General features: G+C 37.4%; 1 protein-coding gene across 1 annotated transcript in view; it reads left to right on the top strand.

Moving 5' to 3' along the window:
• Positions 1 to 300: 300 nt before the first annotated feature.
• The window catches only part of LOC149833762 (Transducin family protein / WD-40 repeat family protein), a 40,819-nt gene continuing 13,550 nt past the window's right edge, over positions 301 to 27,569 (top strand). The window contains exons 1-11 of the mRNA XM_090011010.1: positions 301 to 1,462; positions 1,958 to 2,444; positions 2,936 to 3,023; positions 3,137 to 3,318; positions 7,330 to 7,466; positions 8,821 to 8,887; positions 21,028 to 21,196; positions 21,333 to 21,447; positions 22,482 to 22,557; positions 22,678 to 22,860; positions 24,555 to 24,715. Coding sequence (XP_089867136.1) covers positions 417 to 1,462; positions 1,958 to 2,444; positions 2,936 to 3,023; positions 3,137 to 3,318; positions 7,330 to 7,466; positions 8,821 to 8,887; positions 21,028 to 21,196; positions 21,333 to 21,447; positions 22,482 to 22,557; positions 22,678 to 22,860; positions 24,555 to 24,715 — 2,711 coding nt within the window. The 5' untranslated portion in view covers positions 301 to 416. The remainder of the gene's footprint in view (positions 1,463 to 1,957; positions 2,445 to 2,935; positions 3,024 to 3,136; positions 3,319 to 7,329; positions 7,467 to 8,820; positions 8,888 to 21,027; positions 21,197 to 21,332; positions 21,448 to 22,481; positions 22,558 to 22,677; positions 22,861 to 24,554; positions 24,716 to 27,569) is intronic.

Here is a 27,569-nt window from a genome sequence, read left to right as displayed (position 1 = left end):
TTATTTTAGACCGGATCTTGGATCAAATCCTATCTGACAGCATATTTTCATATGTAAGGACTAAGGACCATGTTTTTGATATGTTTTTTTTTTTGGCAGATTCAGTATTACCACATATAGTGCGGATACGAATCCAATCTTAGATCATTAGATCCTTTTTCGTGTTCGGACTCATTCGGATTTGGGTCAGACAAGATTCAGCCCATCTTCGATCCGTTTGGTACCCCTGTCGCAGAATGATGGAAGCATGAAACTAATAAAAACGGATCTTGAGTTGAAGCCGCGGAAGGTCATCCCCGCACGCGCATCCACGTTCGCGCGCCTCTCTCTCTCTCTGACCGGCAGCAGCATGGTAGGAGAGAAATAAACACGGATCAGCAGCAGAGAGAAGCAGCAAACAAGCAAGGGAGGAAGGGATGACAACATCGTCGGCGTCCGACTACATGCTTCCGGGGCCGGCCAGTCGGAACAACGGTGGTTGCTGCGACTGCAGCTCCACGGGCCTGCTCGCATACGGAGCCGGCAGCAGCGTCGTCGTCGTCGACACCCGCTCCATGCAGCTGGTCTCCGTCCTCCCCATGCCCCCTCCTTCCTCCTCCCCTCTCGCCCTCGCCCCCTTCGTCACCTCCGTCCGTTGGATCCCAAACCTCCTCCACCGCGACCTCCTCTCCGCCGCCGACGAGCCCTCCTCCTCCCCGCACCACCTCCGCCTCGCCGTCGGCGACCGCCAGGGCCGCATCGGCATCTTCGACATCCATTCCCGACTCCTCCTCTGGATGGAAACCTCCGACTCTCCTCCTCCTCCTCCTTCTACTACTTCTACTTCGCCTTCTCCTTCTCCTTCTTCTGCTTCCAAGCCGGGAATTCAGGATCTCTGCTTCGTCAGATCCGCCGCCGATTCAATCCTCTTGGCCTCCCTCAACGGATCCTCGATGCTCTCCCTCTGGAATCCTTCCACCGGCCGGTGCTTCTGGAAGTACGACGTCTCCCCGGAGTTCTTTTCCTGCATCCACGTCGACCCTTTCGACGGTCGCCACCTCTGCGCCTTGGGCCTCAAGGGCTTCCTCCTCTCCATCAAGGTCCTTGGCGACAGGGAGGACGATGTGATCCTCAAGGAGCACCAGATCCAGGTCTCGGACTCCACCGAGATCCAACGGATGGAGAAGGACGCTTCCTCTTCTTCTTCTTCCGCCGCTCAGATCACGCCCGCCACTCCGGCGTTCGCCGCGTTCCCCCTCGTGTTCGTGAAACTCTGCTTCTCGCTGCATTGGAGGCATATATTGTATGCTGTCTTCCCCCGGGAGCTGCTTGTCTTCGATATGCAGTACGGGACCGCTCTTTTCTCTACCGGGTTGCCCAGAGGGTGCAGCAAGTTTCTGGATGTTGTGGCGGACGTGTACTACAGCGATCGCCTCTATTGCGCTCATGTCGACGGCAAAATCAGTGTTTGGAGAAGGAACGAGTAAGCCCCCCCTCCCCCCCTCTCTCTCTGATCTACACAATCAGAGTAAAAAAATGCAAAAAGAAGAGTAAAATCCAGCATTCTGGCAACTTCCTCCCCAGAGAACTGGTTGTGATAAGATCTACTTTCTTCTGAATGTTATTGGGCCTTTTTATTTGTTATCTAGATCTAAGTCTTGCCTGCAATTTGTCTTTTCCTTAGCTTCAGTTCATCTTTGCTTGACGTGCTTATATGAAACAACTTATGATATCATTTCTTGTGCAAATATTTGAAATTGACGAGAAAAAGCACAATGTTGGGAGAAAAATGCTACTGTAAACTGGATTTTCTCATTGTCAACTAAGTTCTGTGACTTCAAATCATAATGTGGCTAGGTGGAGTTATTATAGCCATGTTATTTTGAAGCTCTGTGGACATTCCTTGAATTCCTTGAAAGTTTGTTATGACATTGTTTGTTGCATGACTTAAAAAGAAACTTATGGTTTCTTGTTGCAGAGGAGAACAGGTTCACCTAATGTGTTTCATGGAAGAATTAATGCCCTCGCTTGGAACTACTGTACCTTCACCAAATGTTCTTGCCGTCACACTTTATCCTGCAGAATCTGTTGTTGAAAATGTTGACGCATTATACTCGGATATGTTACTTACTTCACCTTTGGACGCTGTAAAAAACGGCGTGAAAACTCTTGATGGGAAATTACTTCTTGCATCTGAGACATTCTTGATCTCTATTTCTGATGACGGGAAGATCTGGAAGTGGCTGCTGACTGCTGAAGGGATCAATCATGACAATAAAAGTGCACCAAATGTGAAGAAGGTTACTGATAGTACTGACAATATTATTTCCACCATAACCACTGAGCAAATGAATTCGTCTGATCTTGGACATGCATGGGACAATGTGAAAGAGTCAGAACCAGGAAATTGCAATTATATTGCCCCATCAACTCTGGCTCCTGTCAAAGATGAACTGGTGTTCAAGGTTTTATAAGATCCATTCTTTCTCTTATATAAATAACATGGCAACTGTTCTACTTTGTATGGATTGTTTTCAAATAGAAGTGCTTTATTTGAGAGGCGGCTAGTCCAAATGGTGAAGATCGAAATTGTGCTTATGCGATGCTTGATTTTGTTCTTTCTCATACTTAAAAGCAACTTTTTTGGTGTGCTTACAATTGGAAATATAACATATTAAAGTGTAACGGTGATTGAAGTTCAACATGGTATAAAAGGTAAACTGAAAAGCAGAGATTACAGCTGCTTTTCCTGGACCTTGGATTTTCTTAACTTGCTTTCTAGTCCTCAAGCTTGTCATTAATGCTTATCTTTTATGGTTTGTAGTTCGGTTGTTCCTTTTTTATTGTTGTCAATCCTATTTTCTGTTTCTTTTCGCTAGATGAAGCTTGAAGGTAATGCATACTGTTTTATTTTCTTGTTCATTTAGAATCTCAATTTGTCTTCTTATATATGCAGGTATGCTTAGTTGGACAACTTCATCTTCTATCTTCAACACTGACTGTCCTTGCTGCTGCCAGTCCTTCTTTGACTGCCACTTTAGCTCGTAATTATCACCTTGCTTCATATAAAGCATATGAAAGATGCTTTTATGAACATTGAATGAATTTGACATCGATTATTTCTTTAGGATTTGACCTTTCCCTTTTTCCCATGAAGGTGGTGGTAATAATCCTGCGGCGGGGGTTCCATTGGTTGCTTTGGGGACTCAAAGTGGAACAATAGATGTTGTTGATGTAGCTGCCAATGCAGTTGCGACAAGCTTGTCTGTTCATGGTACTGCTATCAAAGGCTTGAGGTGGCTTGGGAATTCTAGGCTTGTATCGTTCTCTTACACACAGGTATTTTGTAGTAGTATAGTGCATATTGTTGGTTTTTGTTGCTTCCACTGGTTTCTACTCCAGTCCTGGGAAAAAGCAAAAAATCCCCCTTCTCCAAAACCTTATCTGGTTCCACCGTTGGGGGAGGGATAACCACTCAAGTTGGAGAGGGCTGATGCTCTCGACCACAGGCCACCCCTGGAATTCGTTCGTTTGTTCGCCTGGGTGGTGAATCATCAATCAAACCAAGGCAAGTCGTCCATTCAGTGGATCAACCAGACACAAATTGGAGTCATAACGACGAAACAGAAGTTCTGAAAGAAAGATTGACACACACACACATATATGCTTCTGCAGACCCAAATCACCCTGTGGGTGCGGGTGTGGCACCCAAGATGCTGGGTGCAGGCCTGGGGATTGCACCCGACCATTTTGGTCCAGTTATGGATTTGATCATCTTTGAGCAAGTCCAAATTTGTCCAAGTTTTAGAAAAAACTTAAAAAGCTTATACTTGTATAATTAGAGAAGTATTTTATGGAGCACACACACACATACATATATATTACATGCATATATACTTACACATATGCATACACATATGTTTTTCCATTCTCTCTCTCTCTCTCTCACACACACACACACACACACATTCACACCCCACAACCATGAAATTGCCGTCGCACCTGCACCAGCACCTGTACCTCTTTGACACACACACACACACACACACACACATATATATATATATATATGTATGTATCAATGTTTTTAAAAACAGCCCAGTGACTTGAGAATCCACTTGGTGATATGCTTGATTCTTGACTTGCTGGGTCAACTCGGGTGACTCGGCCAAGTGTGTAGAATCTATCATTACATAGATAAATGCATATAGAAGTATATATGATATACAATTATATAAGTGAATATACATATATATTATGCAAAATACATTTGTACACATAATTCTACTTAAACAAATAAATAATTTAATTATAAGTTAACCAAACCGAGTCATGGCCAAGTCAACTTGTGACTTGGCGAGTCTTGTGGACAACTTGGTCATTCATTAATTTGACTTGATGAATGGTCAAGTCTAGCAGAGTTGATTGACTTAGGAGTCAACTCAGCAAGTTTATATATATACATGGGTGGAGCCAGGATTCTAAATTAGGGTGGGCACAAATACAAAGTAAAAAAGAAAAAATAATTACTAACAATATATTTCAAAAACTCAAATCAAAACCCTATTTTCTACAAGCATCATAAATTATTTATTTATGCTAGTTGATAAAAAACACAAATATTCTAACTGAAATCAAATCACACAATATTTATGGATTAATGTCTAATGGTAATTAATTAAACAAAAAAACCCCTAAAGCTATAAACTAAACATTTATATCATTCTAGAAAAAAACAAATCAAAACCCTAATTACTACAAACAACATAAATTATGCATTTATGCTAAGTGATAAAAAAACTAATATTCTTACCAAATTCACATCTCACAATATTCATGCCTAATGCTAATTGAAAAAGGTACAAAAAACCCTTAAACCATAACTAAACATTTATGTCGTTAAAAAAACCAAAACCCTAATCCCTACAAACATTATAAATTATGCATTTATGATTAATTAATAAAAATACCCTTAATATTCTAACTAAAACAAATCACATAATATTCATTGATTCACGCCTAGTGGTAATTAAAGTTATTAAACACACATTAAAATCATAAATATAAACATTTATGTTATTCTAAAAAAACAAATAAAAACCTTAAATCCTAACAAACATCACATTGTAGATATGCGACTTGACCCCCCCCCCCCCCAAAAAAAAAAATTAAATATTTATGTCATTTGAAAAACCCAAATAAAAGACATAAATCCTAACAAAAATCAAAGATTTAGGGGTTTGATAACCAAAATCAAGCATTTATTAATGGAATCACGCTTAATGATAATTACAAAGAAAATATCTTATAAAAAACTGTAAAACCTTAATTATATATTCATGTTATTTTGAAAAATCCAAATCAATACCCCAAATCCTAAAAGAAATCACAGATTTATGCTAATTGAAAAAGAACAAATAAAACCCCTAATATTCTAACACAAATTCAAGCATTCATTATTCATGCCTAATACTAATTAAAAAAAAAGACACAAAATTTTAAAATGCTAATTAAACATTCATCATGCTATTTAAGAAAAATAACTAAATAAAAAACCTATACCCTAAAAATACATTATGCTAATTGAAAAAAAGTAAAACCCCTAAAATCAAGTCCCTTTCAAACATTTTGAAAAAAAATTGAAAAGAAGGAGACCCAGACACCAGGGCCTGGGGCGTGTGCTAGAGAGGCTGCCGGATGGCCGGTCAGAATCCAACAAAGTTTTGAGAGAGAGAGAGAGAGAGAGAGAGAGAGAGAGAGAGAGAGAGAGAGAGAGAGAGAGAGAGAGAGAGAGAGAGAGCAGTTGGGGTTGGGGACTCATGGGCAGAGGGGGAGAGGCGTGGGTCGGGTCCTAGTGTTTCCGCCCTGACCCGATCTTTCTGAAGGTGAACGTGGGCACTCACAGCCCAACCTGTCAGGTCAGGATGGGCAGTCCTTGACCCGAACCCCCCCATTGGGAAAATTCGGGTCAGGCTGGGCATGTGCCCTAGCCCAAATGTGGCTCTGCCCCTGTGTATATATGTATATATGTGGCTTTGTTTAACATTAAACTCGTCACTTATATTAGTGTTAATTGCATCCAACTGACTGAAATGAATCAAAATACCCTTAAAAGTAACGACGCCAAAAAGGTCACTTCCACTTTCCGAATTAAAAGCTCATAAAGTACACATTTTCTCTTTTTGAAAGCTGTGTTTTGACCTTTTGTTTTCCTTCAAAGCAAAAAGACTCAGTTTAGCCCAAAAAGTAACACTTGCATGTGATTCTGGTTTGGTCACTTGTTACTATTACAAAGTTAGTTACCACTTATTGTTGTGCAAAAATACTACTCTTGCTTTCCTCGAAGTAAATATATTCAATTTTGAGAATGAATATATTGAATGCATGTTCATGCATCTGAGTGGTTTCTTTTTGTCATAGATCTCCCTTATTGGTTTTCTGTAGATCAAATTATCAAGAGGCATAACTACGGGTTGATAAAAATGCTTTGCAAACAGAAATGTTAAAGACCCTTCAAAGTTGCCTTTTGATCTTTGTGTATGGAAGGAAAGCTAGAATGGAGACTGGTTCTATGTTTTTTGATAAAAGAAATTTGCAACGTGTTATTTTGTGGCAATGTTGAATTAGTAATCTGGAGGGTCAACGTCAGATGAATCAGAAACAACGCAGTCTGGTTTTCTTGATAAGAGCCCCCCTAGAAAATTCATATAGAATGGCAATATTTTTTTATGTCTTCCTGTGCATCTTGTTGCAATTGTTGAACTACTTAAGCTGATGCCTGAAATGCCATTTGGTGAAGTCATCCCACCTTTAAATCAGTGGTAAACTGGTAATTTTACAAAAGTCCACTAGCCATGGACCTTGTTGAGTGACTATCTACTTCTCTTGTTGCTTGCAACAAAGATGTGGCATTCGTGAGTAAGAAATTCTTGCTTAGATTAGTCATTCACCTGCTACCTCATCTAACAAAATGAACTGACGGGTCTGGTTAAGTTGATTTTTGTCATCCTTTTCCACCTCTGTCTTGTGTAGCTAGGGTGATTGATTCTAAGAACAAATGCTCAGTGAACCAGATGATTTTACAAGTGCTTTTGTTGGTTATGCTTGTTTCAAGTGCTTTTTGCTGTTATATTGTAATTTTCTTTTTCTTTTTCGGTTCATCTGATTCCTTCAAGCTACAACTGTGTTCAAGCTCCAGTTAGTTATCTCTTTTTGTGTTCTAGATTGCCTTCAAGATTTCTTTATTTTTTCCCTAAGATGCTTTTGCCAGATTATAAGTCCTTTCTCTTTTCAATTCATATTCTACTTGCTAATGGTAATTGATGTTATGTTGTAACTAAATTAATCCAGGTTAGTGACAAAGGTGGTGGCTATATCAATAGGCTTGTTGTTTCCTGTCTTAGGAGTGGCCTTAATCGTCCATTTAGATTCCTACAAAAACCAGAACGTGCTCCTGTTAGGGCTTTGAGAGCTTCTTCCTCTGGGAGGTATGTTTCAGGCTAAAAGTTCTATGTATGTTACTTTTTGAAATTTATTTGAGTGCTTTTTCTTGTCCATGTTTGCATTCTTTGCTATTTTCCTATTTGTCTCATTTGATTTTGTACAATCCTGGAGTTTGAGATGCAAACCATACTCAATTATAAGCCATTCTAAGCTTTTTTGTTTGTCTATTTTAGTATATTGCCCTCAAGCTTGCCTTCAGAATTCCTTTTTGATATATAGAAACTTGCTAAGGGTTCATACATAATATAAACTTGTTTATTAATTGGCTTGGATCTAGGAGCACTTTGATAGCAACTCATTTTTCCCTCTTACTTTGCTTGTTTTCGCTTCTTACCTTTTAAGAATAAAGGTATGGGGAGAAACATTGGACCACCCTGCTTCTACAACCACCCTGCTCAACCCCTACCATGCTTAACCACTGTTTTTGTCACCTCTCTTTGGCTCTCCAACTTGTTCCATCACCAAAACTCATCCATGTAGTTTTCTTCCTCTCTCCCTCCTTCTCCCCCCCCATTCAAATAGACAAATGTACGCCGCGCAGATTTGTCACCATTGATCAACATATATGAATTAAAAAGTAATAGATGAGAGACCAAGAGGGAAAGATAGAAGAAGAGAGAAATATGAGAGGGAAGTAGAAGAGCTTCAGGGCATGACTTGACCCTTCTCTTATCTATTCACACAAAAGTGGGTAAAGAGACAAAATTACCCCTATGCATGAGAAAAGCTGCTGCCCATATACATAGACTTACGTACATGGACAGTCAAACATATAAAAAGTTTGAAACAAGGCAAAAATAGAGTTGGGACTACATTCCTATCTCGTAACACTCCCCCCTCAAGTTGGGATGAAAGATGTCATCATTCCTAACTTGCTTACAAGATAATCATGACTTGCCTTGCCCAATGCCTTTGTAAGAATATCTGCCAGTTGATTTCCTGTATGACTGTATCACTTTAAAGATTTTCTTTTCTATCTTTTCCTGAATAAAATGACAGAGGAAGGTAGAAATTAAGAAGGTAAACATAAATTAAAAAATAAGAAGGGAAAAATAAGAGAAGTGAAGGAATAAGGAAAAGAAGAGAGAATAAAATGAAGAAACCTTAATATGATTTATTCATGTTTTCCCCTCGTTTTTTCTCTTCCTTTTTTGTTGCACCTTTGCATAAACCTTCGTGTCACCCTTTTGTGCTCTTACGGTAAGTATGACTGTGCAAACCATTTATTCTTGATATTTTGATCTTGAACATCAATATTTTGTTAATCAAGTAATATTAGCTCATTTCTTTGTCAATAGTCTCTTGCTTATTTAATGAAATATTTTAAACCTCTCACAGATACCTTCTTATTTTATTTCGAGATGCTCCTGTGGAGGTATGGGCAATGACGAAGAATCCCATGATGGTATGCACATTTTCTCTTCCTTTTCTCCTTCATGAACTTGAGCATAAATATTTCTGTCACATCTTTTGATAGGACATTTGTTGTAAAAAAGATCTTAGTGCAGTATATACAGTTTCAATATTGCCAAGAGGGGACTAGAGTGGTTAGACCTGGTCCAATGAATGAGGAACATGATGAGGTGGCTAGAGTGGTTAGATCTAGTTCAATGAATGAGGAACATGATGAGCTCAAATCCTCTCCTGCACACTTGTAAGAACTTCAGCAGTGGTTAGATTGGGGATAGTCCTATTCACCTTGAGCTTCTTATATGACAGCCCAAGACCGACACAACCCCCCCATCACTTGGGTCAGGTTCTTTGTTAGATATGAAAAAGAAAACCACTATCATCATAATAAGGAATTGTGTCTTGAAGCGTGCATAAATTTATTCTGATATACATAAATTCACTTGGAATATTTGTGTGTGACTATTCTTCATGCAAATAATATTTCATATACGTGATGTACTACAACCAATGAAAATAATTACAAAAAAAAGGCACCACAATCAAGGCAGGAGTATTTTCCACCATTATCTCTCGCATGCATTTTTAGTGGTATCATCATCATGATCATCATATTTCCTTCTATGTACTATTTATGCATTGTCTTTATTGAGAACTTATCATCATTAACATTATAATATTCTCTTCTATGTACTATCTATGCGTTGTCTTAATACCATCTACTCGACAGGTGTTTGGGAATGTTTTGGGAGATGAGAATGGTGTTGAGAGTGGAAATTGGGGTGGAGATGGGCCATTTTCAACTACATCCTCACGAGGATGTAGTTGAGAGCTCCAACCTCATCTCCCAATTTCTTCTCCACTCCCATCACCCCTCTCATCTCCTCTCCAACACCTGCTCCCAAACATAACCTAAACTATACAAAAAATTTACATTATTTATTTGCCAATTATATTTATCAAACCAAGAAGGAACTCTAGAAGAGTGAAGAGAGAGATGAACAATGAAGAAAGAAACTTTCATTAAGTAACAAAAGGAAGAGTTACAACAATATAAGAGGTCCACCCTCCTTCACTAACAAACTGTTAGAGAAAGGACAAAAATAGACTCTTAATTTTGACTCTTAAAACATAGAACTCAAAAGTACAAGATTACTCCTATAAATAATGAAATATACAAGAAGGGGCAACACACATAGAAATGCTATAATATACTACATTCCTCAATACTCTTTAAACTTGAGATGATGCAAGTGGAATCATCCCAAGTTTGAAGAGGAGGAATGACTTGAAATGAGAAAAAACAAGACTTCTAGTGAACACATCTGCAATTTGCTCTTTAGAACTTCCATGCTCCAACAAAATGGTCCCATTTTCATATGCTCTCTTAGCAAAGTGATGATCTATCTCAATGTTCTTTGTCCTTTAATAGAACTTTGGATTCTTTGCAATATAAATAACACTCATGTTATCACAATTCAAGGAGGTTCTCCATGCATATGTACCCCTAGCTCTCCCAATAGCTACCTGATGATCCAAATAACCTCAGTTGTAACCTGAGCTATAGCTCTATACTCTACCTCAACTATAGATAAAACAACTCTTTGTTGCTGCTTACTCTTCCATGATATCAAGGCGCTCCCAATAAAAACACAAAACCTTGTGCTAGAGAGACGTTCTCTAGTGGATCCTTCAAAATCAACATCACAAGGCTCTAGGACCTGTGGAAGAAGATGCGAAAAAAAACATTCCATACGACATGGTGTTCATCACCTATCTAATGATCTTGAGTACAACAACAAGATGTACTGATTTGGGAGAACTCATTAATTGGCTAACCACATGGATCATAGTTGTCAAACCTGGCGAGTCGACCCGGGAATCGCTCGAATCGACCCGGATTAGACCCCAATCGGGTCACCAATTCAGGACTGCCGATTCACATGCCTCTTATGTGTTTTGTTTTTTCATGCATTTTGTGATTTTAATGCATAATTCCTATAAAAGAATACTTGTTATAAAGAATTATATGTTTTAAATCATAAATATTAACAATTATGTATAGTTGAATACTTATATAGCTTAGTCATTGATGTTATGTCCTAAATTTAGTAATTATACAATATGAATTTTGATTTTTTCCATATCTTAACACTAGAAAATGCATAGTTCTAACTCGTTCGAGCTACCCAGTCGACCTGCTGACTTGCGAGTCAAGGGTTGAGCGATCTGACTCTGGGTCACGAGTTTGCCAACTATGACATAGATAGCATAAGTAATATTTGGCCTAGATATAGTGAAGTATATCAAGCTCCCAACCAACTGTTTGTATACAATTGAGTCCTCTAACTCTACTCCATCTATAGCCGGCAACTTGGTGTTTGCTTCCATATGAGAATCAACTACCAACCTCACTTTCACAACAAGATCAGTTGCATGTAAAGAACCAAATAGCCTTCAATTACGAACCAAAATGTCCATCAATATCAAGTGAACAACACAAAAGTGTTCTCTAAGGAGCACTCACATAAACCCACAAAAGGGTGTACACAAGATAGCTTACAATATACAAAATATTATTTTATTAAATATCACAAGTGTGCAAGAAGCATACTTTGCAATAGGGGAAGACCCCTATTTATATACACAAGAGGGAGAGAAGAGAGGGCAAGAGAGCCAAAAGAAAGAAAGAGAGGGACCTCCTAACAACTAGATTTCTAGCCGTTGGGTCCTAGTCAACCTAATTTGACTAGATCTAACAAAGGAAAAAATAAAGAATAAAAATAAATAAAAAATTAACTATACAATATATTTATATGTATATACATAAAAACATATATATACATATATAATATTATATATATAAATATATATACAATTTTATACATTTTAACACTCTCTTTCAAACTTACGGTATAATGAGCGAAAGTTTGCCTAAAAGGAAGTGGAATTTAGGAGCGGGGAAAGGTTTGGTGAAAAAAATCTGCCAACTGATACTCTGATGTGACATAAAGTAGATCGATAATCCCTTGAAGATATTCTTCTCGTACGTAGTGGCAATCCATCTCGATGTGCTTTGTTCTTTCATGAAAACTGGAAAGTGTGGTTGTTGGTAATGTAGATAGCACTCTTATTATCGTAGCACATCTTTGAAGCTCCTTTTCCCATACCAGCCAACAGTCTTCTTAACCAAGCCACCTCCATTGTGGTTGTGGCCATGGATTGGTACTTTGCTTCAATTGAGGAAAGATAGACCTTTTGCTTTTTGCATCTCCACGAGATTAACGATTCACTTAAGAAAACACAAAAACCCGTGGTTGAGTGTTAAGATCACCTCCCCAATCTGTATCAGTGTATGCAAGTAAATCCAATCCAGATGCAGAAAACATGAACATGCCTCTAAAAATAGAATTCTTAAGATATTTAATAATATACAAAACAACTCCCATGTGAACAAATGTGGGAGCGTGTTGAAACTGACTAGATGTGAGTACATCGTGTGCTATATTAGGTCTAATAATTGTCAAATAAGAAAGAGTTTCGATAAGTTGTCGATAAGGGGTTGGATCATCCAGAAGCTCCCCTATCATCAATTTTCATTTTGACATTTGTTACTGTAGAAAGATGCACCGAACCCTAGGTAGAGAGAGAGAGAGAGAGAGAGAGAGAGAGAGAGAGAGAGAGAGAGAGAGAGAGAGAGAGAGAGAGAGAGAGAGAGAGAGAGAGAGTATGTTGTGTGGTGTGACATCACTTCAAACAACTTTTGAAACTATGCACGAGGACTTTGTTTCAAGCCATAAATCGCCTTTCTCAATCTACACACCTTCTGACACTCCCCCTTAACCTCGAATCCTGGAGGTTGTTGCATGTAAACGGTCTCAGATAAATCCCCATATAGAAATGCATTTTTCACATCTAATTGGTACAAGCTCCAACCATGTTGAACAACTACTGAGAGAACAAGACGAATGGTACCCATCCGTGCAACAGGAGAAAAGGTTTCAAAGAAATCAACACCATATGTCTGAGTATACCCTTTGGCTACTAATCTGGCCTTGTACCTTTCAAAAGAACCATCAGATTTGTACTTTATTGTATATACCCATTTACACCCAACAATGTCAGCATCTGCTGGGGAATCAACTAGATCCCATGTATGCTGAGATATTAAAGCATCCATTTATTCTTGCATAGCCAGCTTCCAGCGATTATCAAGCTCTGCCTGCTGATAGTTCAGAGGAATAGTTTCAGCAGATAAGGCTGAAATAAAAGACTTCATTTGATTTTCAATTCTGACATCAAAGACAAAATGAGATATGGGATATAAGGTACATTGTCGTTTCCCCTTTCGTAGAGCAATGGGCCTGTTATCATCATCATGAAGATCACTATTGTCAGTAGAACTTACCTCAGGAGAAGAAGAAGATGAAGGCTCTTGCGGAGGTGGAGCTCTACGCACATATACCAATGGAGGATTATTAAATCTGGAAGAGGATGAAGTTTGGTTCGGGAATGAGGGCACAGATTCCAAAGGAAAAGGAGGTATAGGTAATGGAAAAGACTCAGCTGGATCAACCTGCAGCGGGGAACCGGAAATGGAGTAATATGGAGTGGATTCCAAGAAAGATACATCCGCACTGACATACTCTCGGCGAGAAATAGGATCATAACATCGATATCCCTTTTGATTTTTGGGATAACCTATAAATATGCATTTTGTAGCTTGAGCAACTAATTTATCACGGTCAGGGCCAAGTTTGTGTACAAAACAAACACATCCAAATATTTTTAGTGAGAAAGAAAAGAGTGGGGCATTAGGTTTTAGGACATGTAATGGAATTTGATCACCCACAGAAGACGAAGGCATGCGGTTGATCAAATAGCAAGCAATGGTAATCGCATCACCCCAATATAACGCAGGAACATTGGATTGAATCATAATGGTCCTGGCAACATCAAGCAGGTGCCGATGTTTTCGCTCAGCCACCCCATTTTGTTGAGATGAATAGGCACAAGAAGTTTGGGGTTGGATGCCATGATCTTGGTAAAATTGTAACAGACCTTTTGATTTAAACTCGAGAGCATTATCAGTGCGAACAATCTTAACAATAGATTCAAACTGAGTTTTTATTTCAAGAATTAAGGATTTGATAATACTTGGAACTTCAGATCGTTTCTTTATTAAAAACACCCATGACAACTTAGAGAAATCATCAACAATAACTAGATAGTATCAACACTGAGTCTTAGTAGGAATCTTACTAGGACCCCATACAACTGCATGAAGAAGTTCAAAGAATTTATTACTAGACTGACTCTAACTCGAAGGGAACGAACTTCGATGATGCTTGCCCAGCTGACATGCTTCACACTGAAAGGATGTGGTGGAAGGAATCTGATGAAAGACCGAACGAAGCTTTGACAATGAAAGATGACCAAGACGACGATGCCACTGAACAGGACTGAATGAATGTTCCACTGCAGCATGAACAATACCCATTGGATGATGTAGGTAGTAAACTCCATTTTCTTCATAGCCTCCACCAATCTTCTTCTCCGTCAGCAAATCCTGAAAATGACAACCCATCGAATCAAATATTACTCTACAGTTTTGTTCTTTTACAAGGCAACTAACAGAGAGTAAACTTTGAGGAAATTTTGGAGCATGAAGAACATTTTGCAACTGTAATGAGGAGGATATAGAAATATTTCCCTGACCAACAATCGGGGAGGAGCTCCCATCGGCTAATGAGACTCCAAGCTGAGCATTAATATCCTTTAGATCTGAAAAAACAAGTGAATTTCCACACAAATGTCTGGATGCACCAGAGTCAATAATCCACTTACTGTCAGTCGGATGAAGATGATTTCCGGTTGAATAGGCAACCCCAGCTGCAGGAGGGGTGAAATTCAAAGGACGAAGAGCTATCAACTCATCATATTCAGCACGACTGAGGGTGATACTACTGTCACTTGCAAAAATATTTTCCTGTGCCTTTGTTGCCTCAAGAGTAGTAACATTTGCTTTAGGAGCATATGACTTTGATGAAGAAGAGGTTGGCCGGCCATGCTTATCCCAGCAACGATCTTTTAAATGTCCAGATTTTCCACAAAATGTACATTGAAGCTTTTCTCTGCCTCCCATACCTCGTCCACGACCTCATCCTCTGATGTTCTGAAGATTTCCACGCCCATAACCAGATGAGACAACTAGAGCAGATGACTGAGTCACAGGCTGAGATTGTGGAAGAGAGATCGCAAGTCTACTCAGACGATTATATGCCTCAGCAAGAGTAGGAACATCTGAACCAGTCAACATTTGGACTTTTGCAACAGAGAATTCTGAAAATAAACCTGTAAGAAACCGAGCAACCATAGTTTGTTCTTAATGATCCTTTTGTTTCGAACAGCAGAGGGGTCTATGAGCATTAAGTCTTTCAAATGCAGCTTTGACAGAGGCATAGTACTGGGCCAAGGTTTGATCTCCCTGCTGTAAATTATATATTTCCTGTTCAACTTGTAGGATACGACTCACATTAGTCTCTTGTGAGTACGTATCTCGAAGATTGTCCCACATCTGTTTGGCTGTATTATAGTAAATTAAACCATCTGCAATATGGGGTTCGACACTATTCATAATCCATGACATAACTATGTCATTATCTTCATCCAGGTAACATATTTTCCCACTTTTTTAGTGGGTTCGTCTTCCAACAAGATATGTTTTCTACGATGTCCAGATACCAACATTATAAAAGTTTTGGACCACCTGGCGTAGTTCGTTTCATTCAACCTTACAGACGAGCCGTACGAAAAGGGATTGGCAAATGCTTTATACTCTCCAATATTTTCTACTTTGGAATCACATTTCGAAGTTTCAACCATACTTCTGTTTCAGCAAAAAAAACTGGACAGACTCCAATCAACACAGGAAAAAACGTATGTTAAACTCACACACCAACCAATATGATAATCAACAGCTGTTCACACACAAAAAAAAACCACGACAGTAAGGAATAGCAGCCCACAACACGAGTACTTTCCCAGCACAGCAGGAAATCTAGCCTGCAGTTTCCACGACAGTAGTGAACAACAGCCCACAAACATGAAAAATAGTTTTAATAATTTTTTTTCAGCACATCAGTGAATCACGACCAACATAACTTTGCATACGCAGAACCTGTTTTTTTTTTTCAGCACATCAGCGAATCACAACCAACATACCTCTGCATACGCAGACCCTGAATCATAACAGAGGTTGCTCCCCAGACATATACAGCTTGACAGTCAGTCATTTTTCAAACACTAGCAACACCACTACGAGTTTGATTGCTGTTTCTCCCAAAAACCAAGAAGTCACGACATGAAATCACGAAATAGAAAAAAATCGTGGCCCAAATATCAGGGAATCACGGCTGAAATAAGACTCGTCACCAGGGAGTCACGACAAGGCAAACATTCAACACCAGGGAATGAAATAAGGCTCAGAAACAGAGAATCACGGCAAGAACTCACAACAAGAAAAAAAACTCGGCAACAGGGAGTCAAGGCAAAGCAAAAACAAACTCGCCCAGATCTGTCATCAGATCTTACAAAAAAAAACTCGGCAACAGCAAGCATCCACGACCAGCAGCACACCCAGATCTGTCATCAGATCTTTCAAAAAAAAATTTATCGCTGACGTGATTGGAAAAATATTTTCGTTGGATTGATCACGATCGATCACGCTCCCACGATCGACTGTGCTTTGATCACAATCGATCACGCTCCCACGATCGACTGTGGCTCTGATACCATGTAGAAAGATGCACCGAACCCTAGGTAGAGAGAGAGAGAAGAGAGAGAGAGAGAGAGAGAGAGAGAGAGAGAGAGAGAGAGAGAGAGAGAGAGAGAGAGAGAGAGAGAGACGACTGCACAGGGAGAGAAAACTCGTTAACTCATTATTAGGGCCTCTCTCTATGTTAAATAGAGAGAGGCTTAAAAGAATAATTACAACTAAGCCCATTATGAAAACATAATTTCAAATAGCATCTAATATGAAAAAAAAACTTCACTTAAAACCACCTATTCTCAACAGTTACTTCAGGAGTGTCAACCTTCTTGTCATCCGTGATACCAGACCTGAGAACAATATCAGAAGCAAACTTAGACTGAGATAATAAATACCCTCTAGGGCAATAAACAATCTCTATACCTAGAAAGTATCGAAAAAGACCTAAATAAGTCATTTCAAAATTAGTTTTAAGAATCTTTTTAATATTTTGAACTTCTTGTTTGTCGCTTCCAGTGATTATCATATCGTCAACATAAAGGAGCAAAATAACGATACCTGCATTAGAATCCTTAACAAATAAAGCAATGTCAGTAAAAAAAGATCTAAAGTCTATATCAAGCATAACTTTGTTAAATCTATCATACCAAGCTTTGAATGGTTGTTTAAAACCATATAATGCCTTATGTAGGCGAATGACCTTTCCTTGAGGAGTGTCTATATCAGGGAATGCCTCCATGTAAACTTCTTCCATAAGATTTTCATTTAGAAAAACATTTTTAACATCCATTTGATATATGAACCAATTTTTAATAGAAGCAACTGAAGTAAGGGTTCTAATCGTGGTCATGCGAGTAACAAATGCAAAGGTTTCTTCATAATTTATGTCATATTCTTGTGAATACCCTTTAACAACTAACCTAGCTTTGTATTTCTCAAGAGTCCCATCACTCTTGGTTTTTATCTTATATACTCAACTACAACCTATGGGTTTCGTTTCCTGTTGAAGATTTTGAATGGACCAAGTTTGAGCTTTTTCTATTGTTTCTAGTTCTAATCTCATAGTTTTAACTCATTCGAAGTATTCTTTGGCTTGATCATATGATGAAGGTTCTATGTATGAATGAATTGGGGCTATGCATGCTTGGTATTTTGAGGAAAAAGAGTCATATAATATAAATTTTAATGGAGGTTTTGATACTGTAGAAGATTTCCTAATTTGCAATTCATCTTCACTAGGATTAAAAAAAATTTCAAGTGCACATAGGGGATTTTGATTTCCCCGTCTAGAATATTGTATACAAGTTTGGTTATCAGGCAATTCATCAAGAGATTAAATATCTCTTGATTCAATAACGTTCTAAAAATCGTACTCACAATCACTAATATCTTGTTTTGAAACAAGATTAGATAAAAACAAATACTCGGTTACTTTCTTAGGTTGATCCTTATCATTTTTTTTTTATTTTCCAAAAAAGTTAAATTTCTTGATATATATAAATTTTCATCCTTAGAATCATAACACCTATATCCCTTTTGGTTATCGGCGTAGCTAAAGAAAACATAAGGGATAACTCTCGAAGAAAATTTGTCATTCTTATTGGTTAAAATAAAACATTATCAACCAAATACTCGTAATCTGGAATAATCATGGGTGAATTTAAAAAGGTTTTCAATAGGTGAAATATTTTGTAAAGAAGAGGATGACATTCTGTTTATAAGATAAACAACTGTTAAGAGAACTTTTTCCTAGAAAACCTTAGGCACATGGCTAACAATAAGCAAAGTTCTTAAAGTTTCAACAACGTGCCTATGTTTTCTTAGAAAGGTATACCAACTTACCAAGGTGCTAGACTAGGAAGTGGAAGCGAGAAATGATACATGAAGCAGAAGTGAGAAGCGATGCATTATAAAATGTATAGGAAGTAAGAAGCGAGGAATAAAAAAAACAATATAAGAATTGAATGAGAATAGAAATGAAACACAAATAAAAACTAAAATAAAAGTGCATATTCTTAATTCATGATTTTTTAGTGTAAGAATTAAATTTTTATCAAAAATCTAAAAATGATGACTGCAAATTTAGAGAAATCACATCGAAGTGACCGAGAAGCGTGAGAGAAAACACATAAAAAACATGAAAAGTAGAGTGAGAAAACATATAAGAAGAATAGATCAAGCGTGTGGAAAACATAGGAGAAGCATGGGAGAATCGAGATTCCCATAAAGTTTCAGAAGCGAGGAATATTGCACTTTTGAAGTGAGTTTCTGGGAAGCGGGCTTCCCACCTATCAAAGAAGCTTCTAGTAACTCTGGTATATACCATATCTAGAAAGGTAGCCAAACATGTCAATGTTTAGAACGTAGTCACCGACATTGCCGATATTTTGAAAATATTGCAATATTATCGTCATTTGAAGGTAAGCCGATAATATCGGCAAAATAGTGTGATATCTTCAAAATATCATAATAATATCATGCTATTTTTGCAATATTTTTGAAAAAAAAAATCTTTTCTTCATATATTTTATGCCTAGTTTTTTCCTTTTTTTGGTTTCTTTTGTATTTTAAAACTTTTAAAACTTGTTTTTTATGCTTTTGCAAGAAAAATAATACAAAATATATTATTTTCTTATTATTATTTATCTATTTTTAAAATTTTTAAAACTTTTGAGATTTACTTTAGAAAAACCACAGGTAGCCAACCATGTCAATGTTTAGAATGTAGTCACTGACATCGCCGACATTTTGAAAACATTCCAATATTGTCGTCATTTTAAGGTAAGCCAATAATATTGGCAAAATAGTGAGATATCTTCAAAATATCACATTATTTTTGTAATATTTTTAAAACAATTTATTTTCATATATTTTATGTCTAGTTTTTTACATTTTTGTTTATTTTGTATTTTAAAAACTTTTAAAACTTGTTTTTTATGCTTTTGAAAGAAAAATAATACAAAACATATTATTTTCTTATTATTATATATATTTTAATTTTTAAAACTTCTGAGATTTACTTGAGAATAACCACTTTTTGAAAAAAACTTTGAAAGAAACAATGAACAAGAAATTGCTGAGAACGATATTGGTGAGTATGGTTGAGGAAAAGGAGATAGCATGCATGCAATATCACCTAATATTGCAGCATTAAGTTGTTCCAGATGTACTCTTAGGGTGTGCTTAAATGCACCGACAAATAGTCAACTATTTACCCAGGTGGAAAGTCAGGTTAAAATAGTTCCCACTCTTATAAAAAAAGTGTACAATTGTGCTGGCAATCATTCCTGATCTATAAAAATTACAAGTACTTTCAGTAAGGCATCTGTGGCACAGTCACAAATATTGTCGAGATTTTGAAAATCTTGTGCTTTTATTGTGATAAAATCACAAACCGTGATAATTATGACAATTTCACGAGATTTTCAAAATCTTGCTTGTTTTGTATATCTCATGATACTGTCACATTTATTCACATATCGATCATGACTTATAAACCAAACACACCCAAAATATTTATTAAAAGCAAGACATTTAATGCCGACTTTCTAAAGAAACCAAGAAACATTTTAGAAGCAAGGGCATTTAATGCTCACTTTCTAAAAAGACTTCAAAAAGTGTTGTTAATGTGGATGACTCCATGTGAACAGTTTTTGAAGTTTCAAGTTAAATATGGAAAACAAAGGGGAACCATCCTTTCAAAATAGAGGTGGAAGGGGCACTCCTTCCCCCTACTCATTGATATTGGGACTATTTCTTTTGTCTCTTTTGTAGTTTCTACTTTATGTTATTAAGACTCATAGAAAAACACTTATTCTGCTTCCTTTTCAATACGGGATTATTTTTGTGTGTTATTTATAAAAATATAATATTTTGCAATCACCCATGCCAATGTATATATTCATAAAATTTTACAATACTGCTATTACATATTTAATATGATATTTTTTAGAACCAATACTTTCCGGAGAAAACAAGACTTTTGAAAATCTCCAGAGATATTCAATTGTCAAGAAATTCCCGAGAACAATATTTGTAACTATGATCTGCTGTATCTTTTGAATTATTATCTTCTTTTACCAACATCACATACTATTGTTTGAATATATACCTGTGCAAATACTGGACCAGCACTTTATGAATATTTCTATTTCTCATCACTTCAAGGTTCAGACCTTGTTTTTCCTAGTGATATTTCTTTTCTTTTAGGGCATGACCAAGTTGATTCTTTCTCAGATGTCATGTTAGTACAGATAAGCCATGAAAGACTTCATTTTTGCTTCCCAGGTGGATGGATTACTTGGCAATATTTTTGTTCAAAGGTTCTACATTTTATGACATGTTAATTGGCTTCTCCTATATAGCTTAGATCGCTGGCTCTTCCATTCACTATAATGGAGTGGACACTTCCTACAGCACCTAGGCCTTCTCAAAAAGGACTTGGTGGGAAAGCTTCTCTCTTCTCTAAAGAGCGGCCCACCATTGCTTCATCTGTTGCAGCTGCCAATATAAATGTATCCTCTACAGATTCCAGTAAGTATTTCTTTTATGACAAGTTTCCTATGATGAAGATCTATTACTTTATGGAGTAACGAATCTTTTATTCAATATTGTAAAAAGCAATGTTATCGATTATCACACAACATCCGAGTAACTTCCAGTTTTGCAGAGGAAGGAGGTTCAGATGGATCTAATGATGAAACATCTGAAAGTTTTGCATTTGCATTAGTGAACGGTGCTCTAGGCGTCTTTGAAGTTCAGGGTAGACGGATTCGAGACTTCAGGTTCCTTCTTTTGAATTCCATACTATCCTCTATTGGATTATTATCACATATTGGACTATTTTATTTATCTAATGTAATTTTAGTTTGTGTTAGATGTCCCAACAAATTTTGTTAATATGCACATTTGCTACCATTTGAAGTTTAGCAATTGGTATATGTGCCTATTAGCTATGTAACATGTGTATGGGTGTGGTACATCGCTGGTACAGTCTAGTGCGGGTCAACAGGAAGTTATGTTAAGTCAACAAACAACCAACCAACTTTGTCCAACTAGATCAATGTTGACCTATATGTCCAAATTTTGAGGCTTGCAAGTTTTAAGTTTAATTCTTCAAAGAAAGTGCTATTTTTGCTTTATTTGGCAACTGATGTGGCTATATATTGTTGAGATTGATAATTGGACCTACCCAAATTCGTGGGATGTACAAGACAAGGTATCCTACATTGATATCTTATACTTGATTAGTTTTTGGTATTGGTGCCTCAAATATTTGATGTGGTCCATAAAATAGATCAATTTATTTAGGAGTTAGGAGATCACTGGGATAAGTTAAAGTGGCCCACAAAAAGAACTACAGTAAATTGATAGTGTAAAAACATTTAACCACATAGAATACAGTGTGATTCTCAAGCTGCCTAATGTTCCTAGAGAAATGAATCGTGTGGTTGGCCACTAAAAAGTTCTCTTAAGTTTCTAGCCAACTTAGTCCCAAGTTGTAAATAAATTTTGCAGAAGGACCTTGGTTCAAAATCTGACTGCCAGACAGACAAGCAGGACAATATTCCATTGCACTCAAGAATCATTAAGCTTGAGAAGTAGATTGTTCATTCCCCCCCTAACTTAATAGCTGAGTTGCCTCCTCGGGTCAGTTCTTTGCCTATCCTTTTCTCAATGCATTTTCGTATCTAGTTGAGATGAAGGAATGCAATCTGCATGAGTCTTATTTTTTTTCACAGGTTTACAAGAAATTAGCTTCTGATTCAATTGTCAAAAGTCCTCCTGATGGCTATGATTTTTTCTTTTTCCCTTTCAGACCAAAGTGGCCCTCTTCATCATTTGTTTCATTAGATGGACTGGTGACTGCTATGGCATACCGACTTCCACACGTAGTATGTATTATATTCAATATTAATTATTTGTTCATCATATCTGTAGATTTGAATGCATGTTCTTTTGTGATTGGAGAAGTTACACAGCTACTAGCTTCTTTTATTGATAAATCTTTAAAGGTTATGGGAGACAGATCAGGAACTATACGTTGGTGGGATGTGACTACTGGACTTTCTTCATCATTCAACACTCACAGAGATGGAATTAGAAGGATCAAATTTTCACCAGTTGTTGCTGGGGATCATAGCCGGGGCCGTATTGCTGTGCTGTTCCATGACAATACTTTTTCAATTTTTGATCTTGTAAGTATAAATCCATTATAAAGGAATTATATCTGCATCTTAGTTTCTTGGAATCCTTTGATTTAGCTGTTAAGTTTGTTGTCACATGCATGTTCCAAGAGATGAGAAGCAGAAACTGAAAGGGCAGCTATTGGACTTTGGAATTCCTGGAAACCATTGATGGAAAGTGGCTAGTCCATGAAAACATTATGGAAAGTGGCTCCTTACTTCCATAATGCTCTGGGTTGGCCATTCAACAATAGCCTTCAGCTTCTCGTTGTCAACTTTCACTCCGTCAGCAGACATATAAATACACATTTCTTATTATTGACATAAGAATTCTCTTCAAAGAATTCCCACCACACAACAAAGGCTTTTTAAGTGTTCATCTTCACTAGCACTAACTAAAAGGAAGTTTCATATGTAATGGTTGAAATTCCTACGATATTGTAAAATGTATATCAAATCATGATTTAGTTACATTTAATAGACAACTATCAACTAACCAAAAATATAAACCACAGAATGTAAATCCATAATGTTTGAGAGGCATCCATACTCAACAGCTATACCATGTATCACCTATCTAAGACCAAAATCAATTATCACGAATGGGAACTTAGTGGCTGACACATGATACTAATCAAGTATTCAAGATTATTCAACATAAGAACAGTATCACAAATATCAAGTGGCAAGCAATGTTATCAGCGTGAGGCTTGAAAACAAGGTTTACATACAGATGCAGAAACAAACTCCTATGTCTAATTCATGTACATAACACAATCATATACAACTAAAACCTGAAAAGAAAAAGTATGACCATGGGGAATCTAGGACCATTCAAGCTGGGTCAACCCATTAGGTTTGACCCAGTAGGAGGCAATCTTGGTCAAACCACAGTTTCTAAAATATGTGCATAGGAATATGGGATTTTATTAGTGCCGGTTTGGTTGGATATCCAATTGTAGACAACTAGTTTAGTTAGGTTTAATAAACTATTACCTCATGCAATTACTTAATGGTTGGTTTTGATAGGGGTTACTACAATCTGATTGATTCAAGCTGGCTTTGGTGGTTTGTGAGGTTCCATCAGATCCTTATAGCATAACGCATCAGGCAAAAAGGCCTAAAATAGAGCAGAACCTGGTAACTCGGACTTTATCAGAAACTTTCAAAAAGCTTGATACCACAACATATATGAAAATTTATGATTACTGCAGAGACAGCGCTAATAACCCGGAGGGGATGAAATTGAGCTTGGACTTGACGTAGATGGGATTGAATCTGGGTAGTTAAACAGATTATGCTTGGATATGGGTTTTTGTTTTCTGGACTAATTTGTCTTGTTTTAGTGATTTCTAGATCAAAGCCTAGTCTAAATCTGAACCAAAATTAACGTAGGTCTGATTTTTTTGGATTGAGTAATGCTACGTCTGAACAAATTCTGAACCATATCTCCCTATGCTTGCACACAATACCCATTCTCATTGGTGTGGTTATGTGTTGGTTAAAATTTTTCACACAGAACCTACAGGCCCCCTTTAATATAATTGTCTTCCAGGTATTCATTTTTTTAGAATATTTCATCTCATTGATGAATTGTTCTCTTTCTTAGCTACATAAGTAATTTTCATGTTTATGGGTCATATTTTATTGACAACTTTATAATCTAACTGAAATGCTTAGTTAGGTTAATCTTGTGTCTTTGGCAGGATACTCAAGATCCACTAGCCAATGCACTTCTACAACCACAATTTCTTGGAACACTTGTTCTAGAGCTTGATTGGTTGCCCTTACGAACAGATGGAGAAGAATCATTGGCTCTATGCATAGCAGGGGCTGACAGCAGCTTTCGTCTTATTGAAGTTAGCATGTATGACTGCTAACCCATTTTCATAACACAATTACAAATCGAGTATAATATATAGAGTATCAAACTTGATAATCATATATTGTTTATAGAGTTTGCCATCTTAGAGACATGAAATCTGAATGTGTATGCTGTTATTGTTAGTGAATCTTTTTTTTTGGCTGTGGACATCTAGGGGTTGGTGAGGCACATATGTACAAATTCCAACGACAAAGTAATGAATGAAGAAATTGTCGTGCTAAAACTATTGTGCTTGGGCAGTGGGCACCTAGACAAGTTTCACTTTTTTATAATTGATTTTGGATGTATTTATGTTATCCTGTTTATAGGTAAGAAATTGAAACAATGTTTATAAATATTCATACACGAGATTATTGTTGTCTATATGCCAAATTGTCTAAAATAATTTTTAAAGATAATCGTGCTTGGATTATATGGTGGATCGATTAAGTGAAATGAGTATAATGGATCCAAAATTGACTTCATGATTCTAATGAGAGTTTGAACCATGAGGATCCAAGTTGAAAGTAGGTGGGTTTATGTTTTCTTTGATTTGTCTCAAATATAACTGATTAAACTTTTGTTGAGGCTTTATTAGATCATACTTAAATTCGTGCAAGAACTAAGGCTGCATTTGGATGACACCCAAAACCTGGTTAAAAACCAGGGCATCGTTTGGGTGACACCCAAAGCAAGGTTTCTAACCTGGTTTTGGTTGAAAACCCAGTTAAAACTTAAAACAGTAAAACAAGTTTTTTAGCATCGTTTGGATGCCAAAAACTTGGTTTTAGCAAACCAAGTTTTCGATGAAAACCTAATTTGTGAGCAATCCAAACCAGGTTTATCAGGGGGTAGGGGTTTGTTACCCTCTCCCCACCCTCATCTTGGGGACCTCATTTTGGGATCCCACTTGCTGACCATTTCCGGTTGGTGACCAGTTGACATGGTATCACCCAACATGGACGGTACCACGTTGGCCATTTTGGCGAAAAGATCAGGTGCAATATGATTGCACAAATATTTGTGCATTAAGCACCTGATCACCCTCCATCTTGGGGACAGGGCCTGTTAGGTGTGGGACCCAAGACCTGATGGAGGGTGATGGGGTGCTTAATGCACAAAATTTTGTGCAATCAAATTTCCCCCCATCCGGACTCACCATTTTGCAGCAAAAAATGATTGAAATATTGTTTTTTAATGTTGTGGCCATTTTCAGCCATCTATCGACCAACAGTGGCCCTGTTGGCCGGTGCCATCCTGGCCATCTTCTGGCTGATAGATGGAAAAATGGAAAGCTTATTTTTTATTTTTGTGTTTATTTTGATGTTGGGCCATTTTCCATCCATATAGCAGTCAGAAAATGGTGACAACCAATTTTCCGATAACGGTTGGGTTACATCAAGGATCTGCTTTAAGCCCTTTCCTATTTGCGATAGTGATGGATGAGCTTACGAGATCAATTCAAGAAAATGTACCGTGGTGTATGTTGTTTGCTGATGATATTGTTTTGATTGATGAGTCTAGAGCTGGGGTTAATGCTAAGTTAGAATTATGGAGACAGACATTGGAAGCTAGAGGTTTTAAGTTGAGTAAGAGTAAGACTGAATATATGGAATGTCGGTTTAGTAAGCAACGAAGTAGTGATGGGAGTGTAGTGAAGCTTGGTGAGCAAGATATACCGGTGAATGATTATTTCAAATATTTGGGATCCATCATTCAAAAGTATGGAGAAATTGATGGAGATGTAAATCATAGGATAAAGGTTGGGTGGATGAAATGGAAAAGTGCTACTGGAGTGCTGTGCGATCGTAGAATGCCATTGCGGTTGAAGGGAAAGTTTTATAGGACGACTGTTAGACCCGCTTTACTATATGGTACGGAATGTTGGGCTGCCAAGAGACATCATATTCAAAAAATGAGTGTAGCTGAGATGCGGATGCTTAGATGGATGTGTGGAAATACAATAAAAGATAAGATTCGGAACGAAGAGATACGTAAGAAGGTAGGTGTTGCACCCATTGAAAATAAGATGCGAGAGAATCGTTTACGGTGGTTTGGACATATTCGGCGAAGGTCTAATGATGCTCCAGTTAGAAGGTTGGAGAAATGGGAAAATATATTAGTTAAAAGAGGTCGGGGTAGGCCTAGGAAGACTTGGATGGAGATGATAGGAAAGGATATGAATGCTTTGAACCTCACCGAGGACATGGCGTTGGATAGAAATGATTGGAGGAAAAGGATTCATGTGGAAGACCCAAAATGAATTTCTTTTTTGGTTCATATCGCTGACCCCAATTGTTTTGGGATGAAGGCGTAGTTGTTGTTGTTGTTGTTTATAGCAGTCAGAAAATGGCCAGAGATGCATAAGTTGGCATTGGCCATGTCGGTCGGTGCCATCCTAGACATTTTCCAGTTGGTGGTAGATGGCTGAAAAATGGCCATGGCATTTTCGTTTTTTTTGTTATGCTATTTTTGATGCGCTGCCGTTTTTCGGCCATCTATTGACCAAAAAATGGTTGGGATGACACCGACTAGCATGGGTAGTGGTTGTCAGCAGTGTTATCAGTATCATATCATATCATATTATACAATACACAGTATTGCTGGTCCATGCGATACAATATACCGCATGAAATGATACGATACACTGTTCAGTTATTATTAAGTTTTATTTTTATATTATGTGATTGCTATAATTTGTTTACTTAAAACCTTTTTCTTTTGTTTGTTATCTAATGTGACTCTTTAATAGTAAACCTTTTGTTTTTGTTGGTTGTTAGTTTGTTACAATATTGTTTCACATGTTATAATAGTACATGTGTATGCTTAATTGTTCATAATGCTTAAATTTGATTTA

The sequence above is a fragment of the Nuphar pumila genome, chromosome 6, assembly GCF_984573655.1.
Source record: "Nuphar pumila chromosome 6, dmNupPumi1.hap1.1, whole genome shotgun sequence".
Classification (NCBI taxonomy): domain Eukaryota; kingdom Viridiplantae; phylum Streptophyta; class Magnoliopsida; order Nymphaeales; family Nymphaeaceae; genus Nuphar; species Nuphar pumila.
This window is presented reverse-complemented; position numbering and strand designations above follow the sequence as displayed.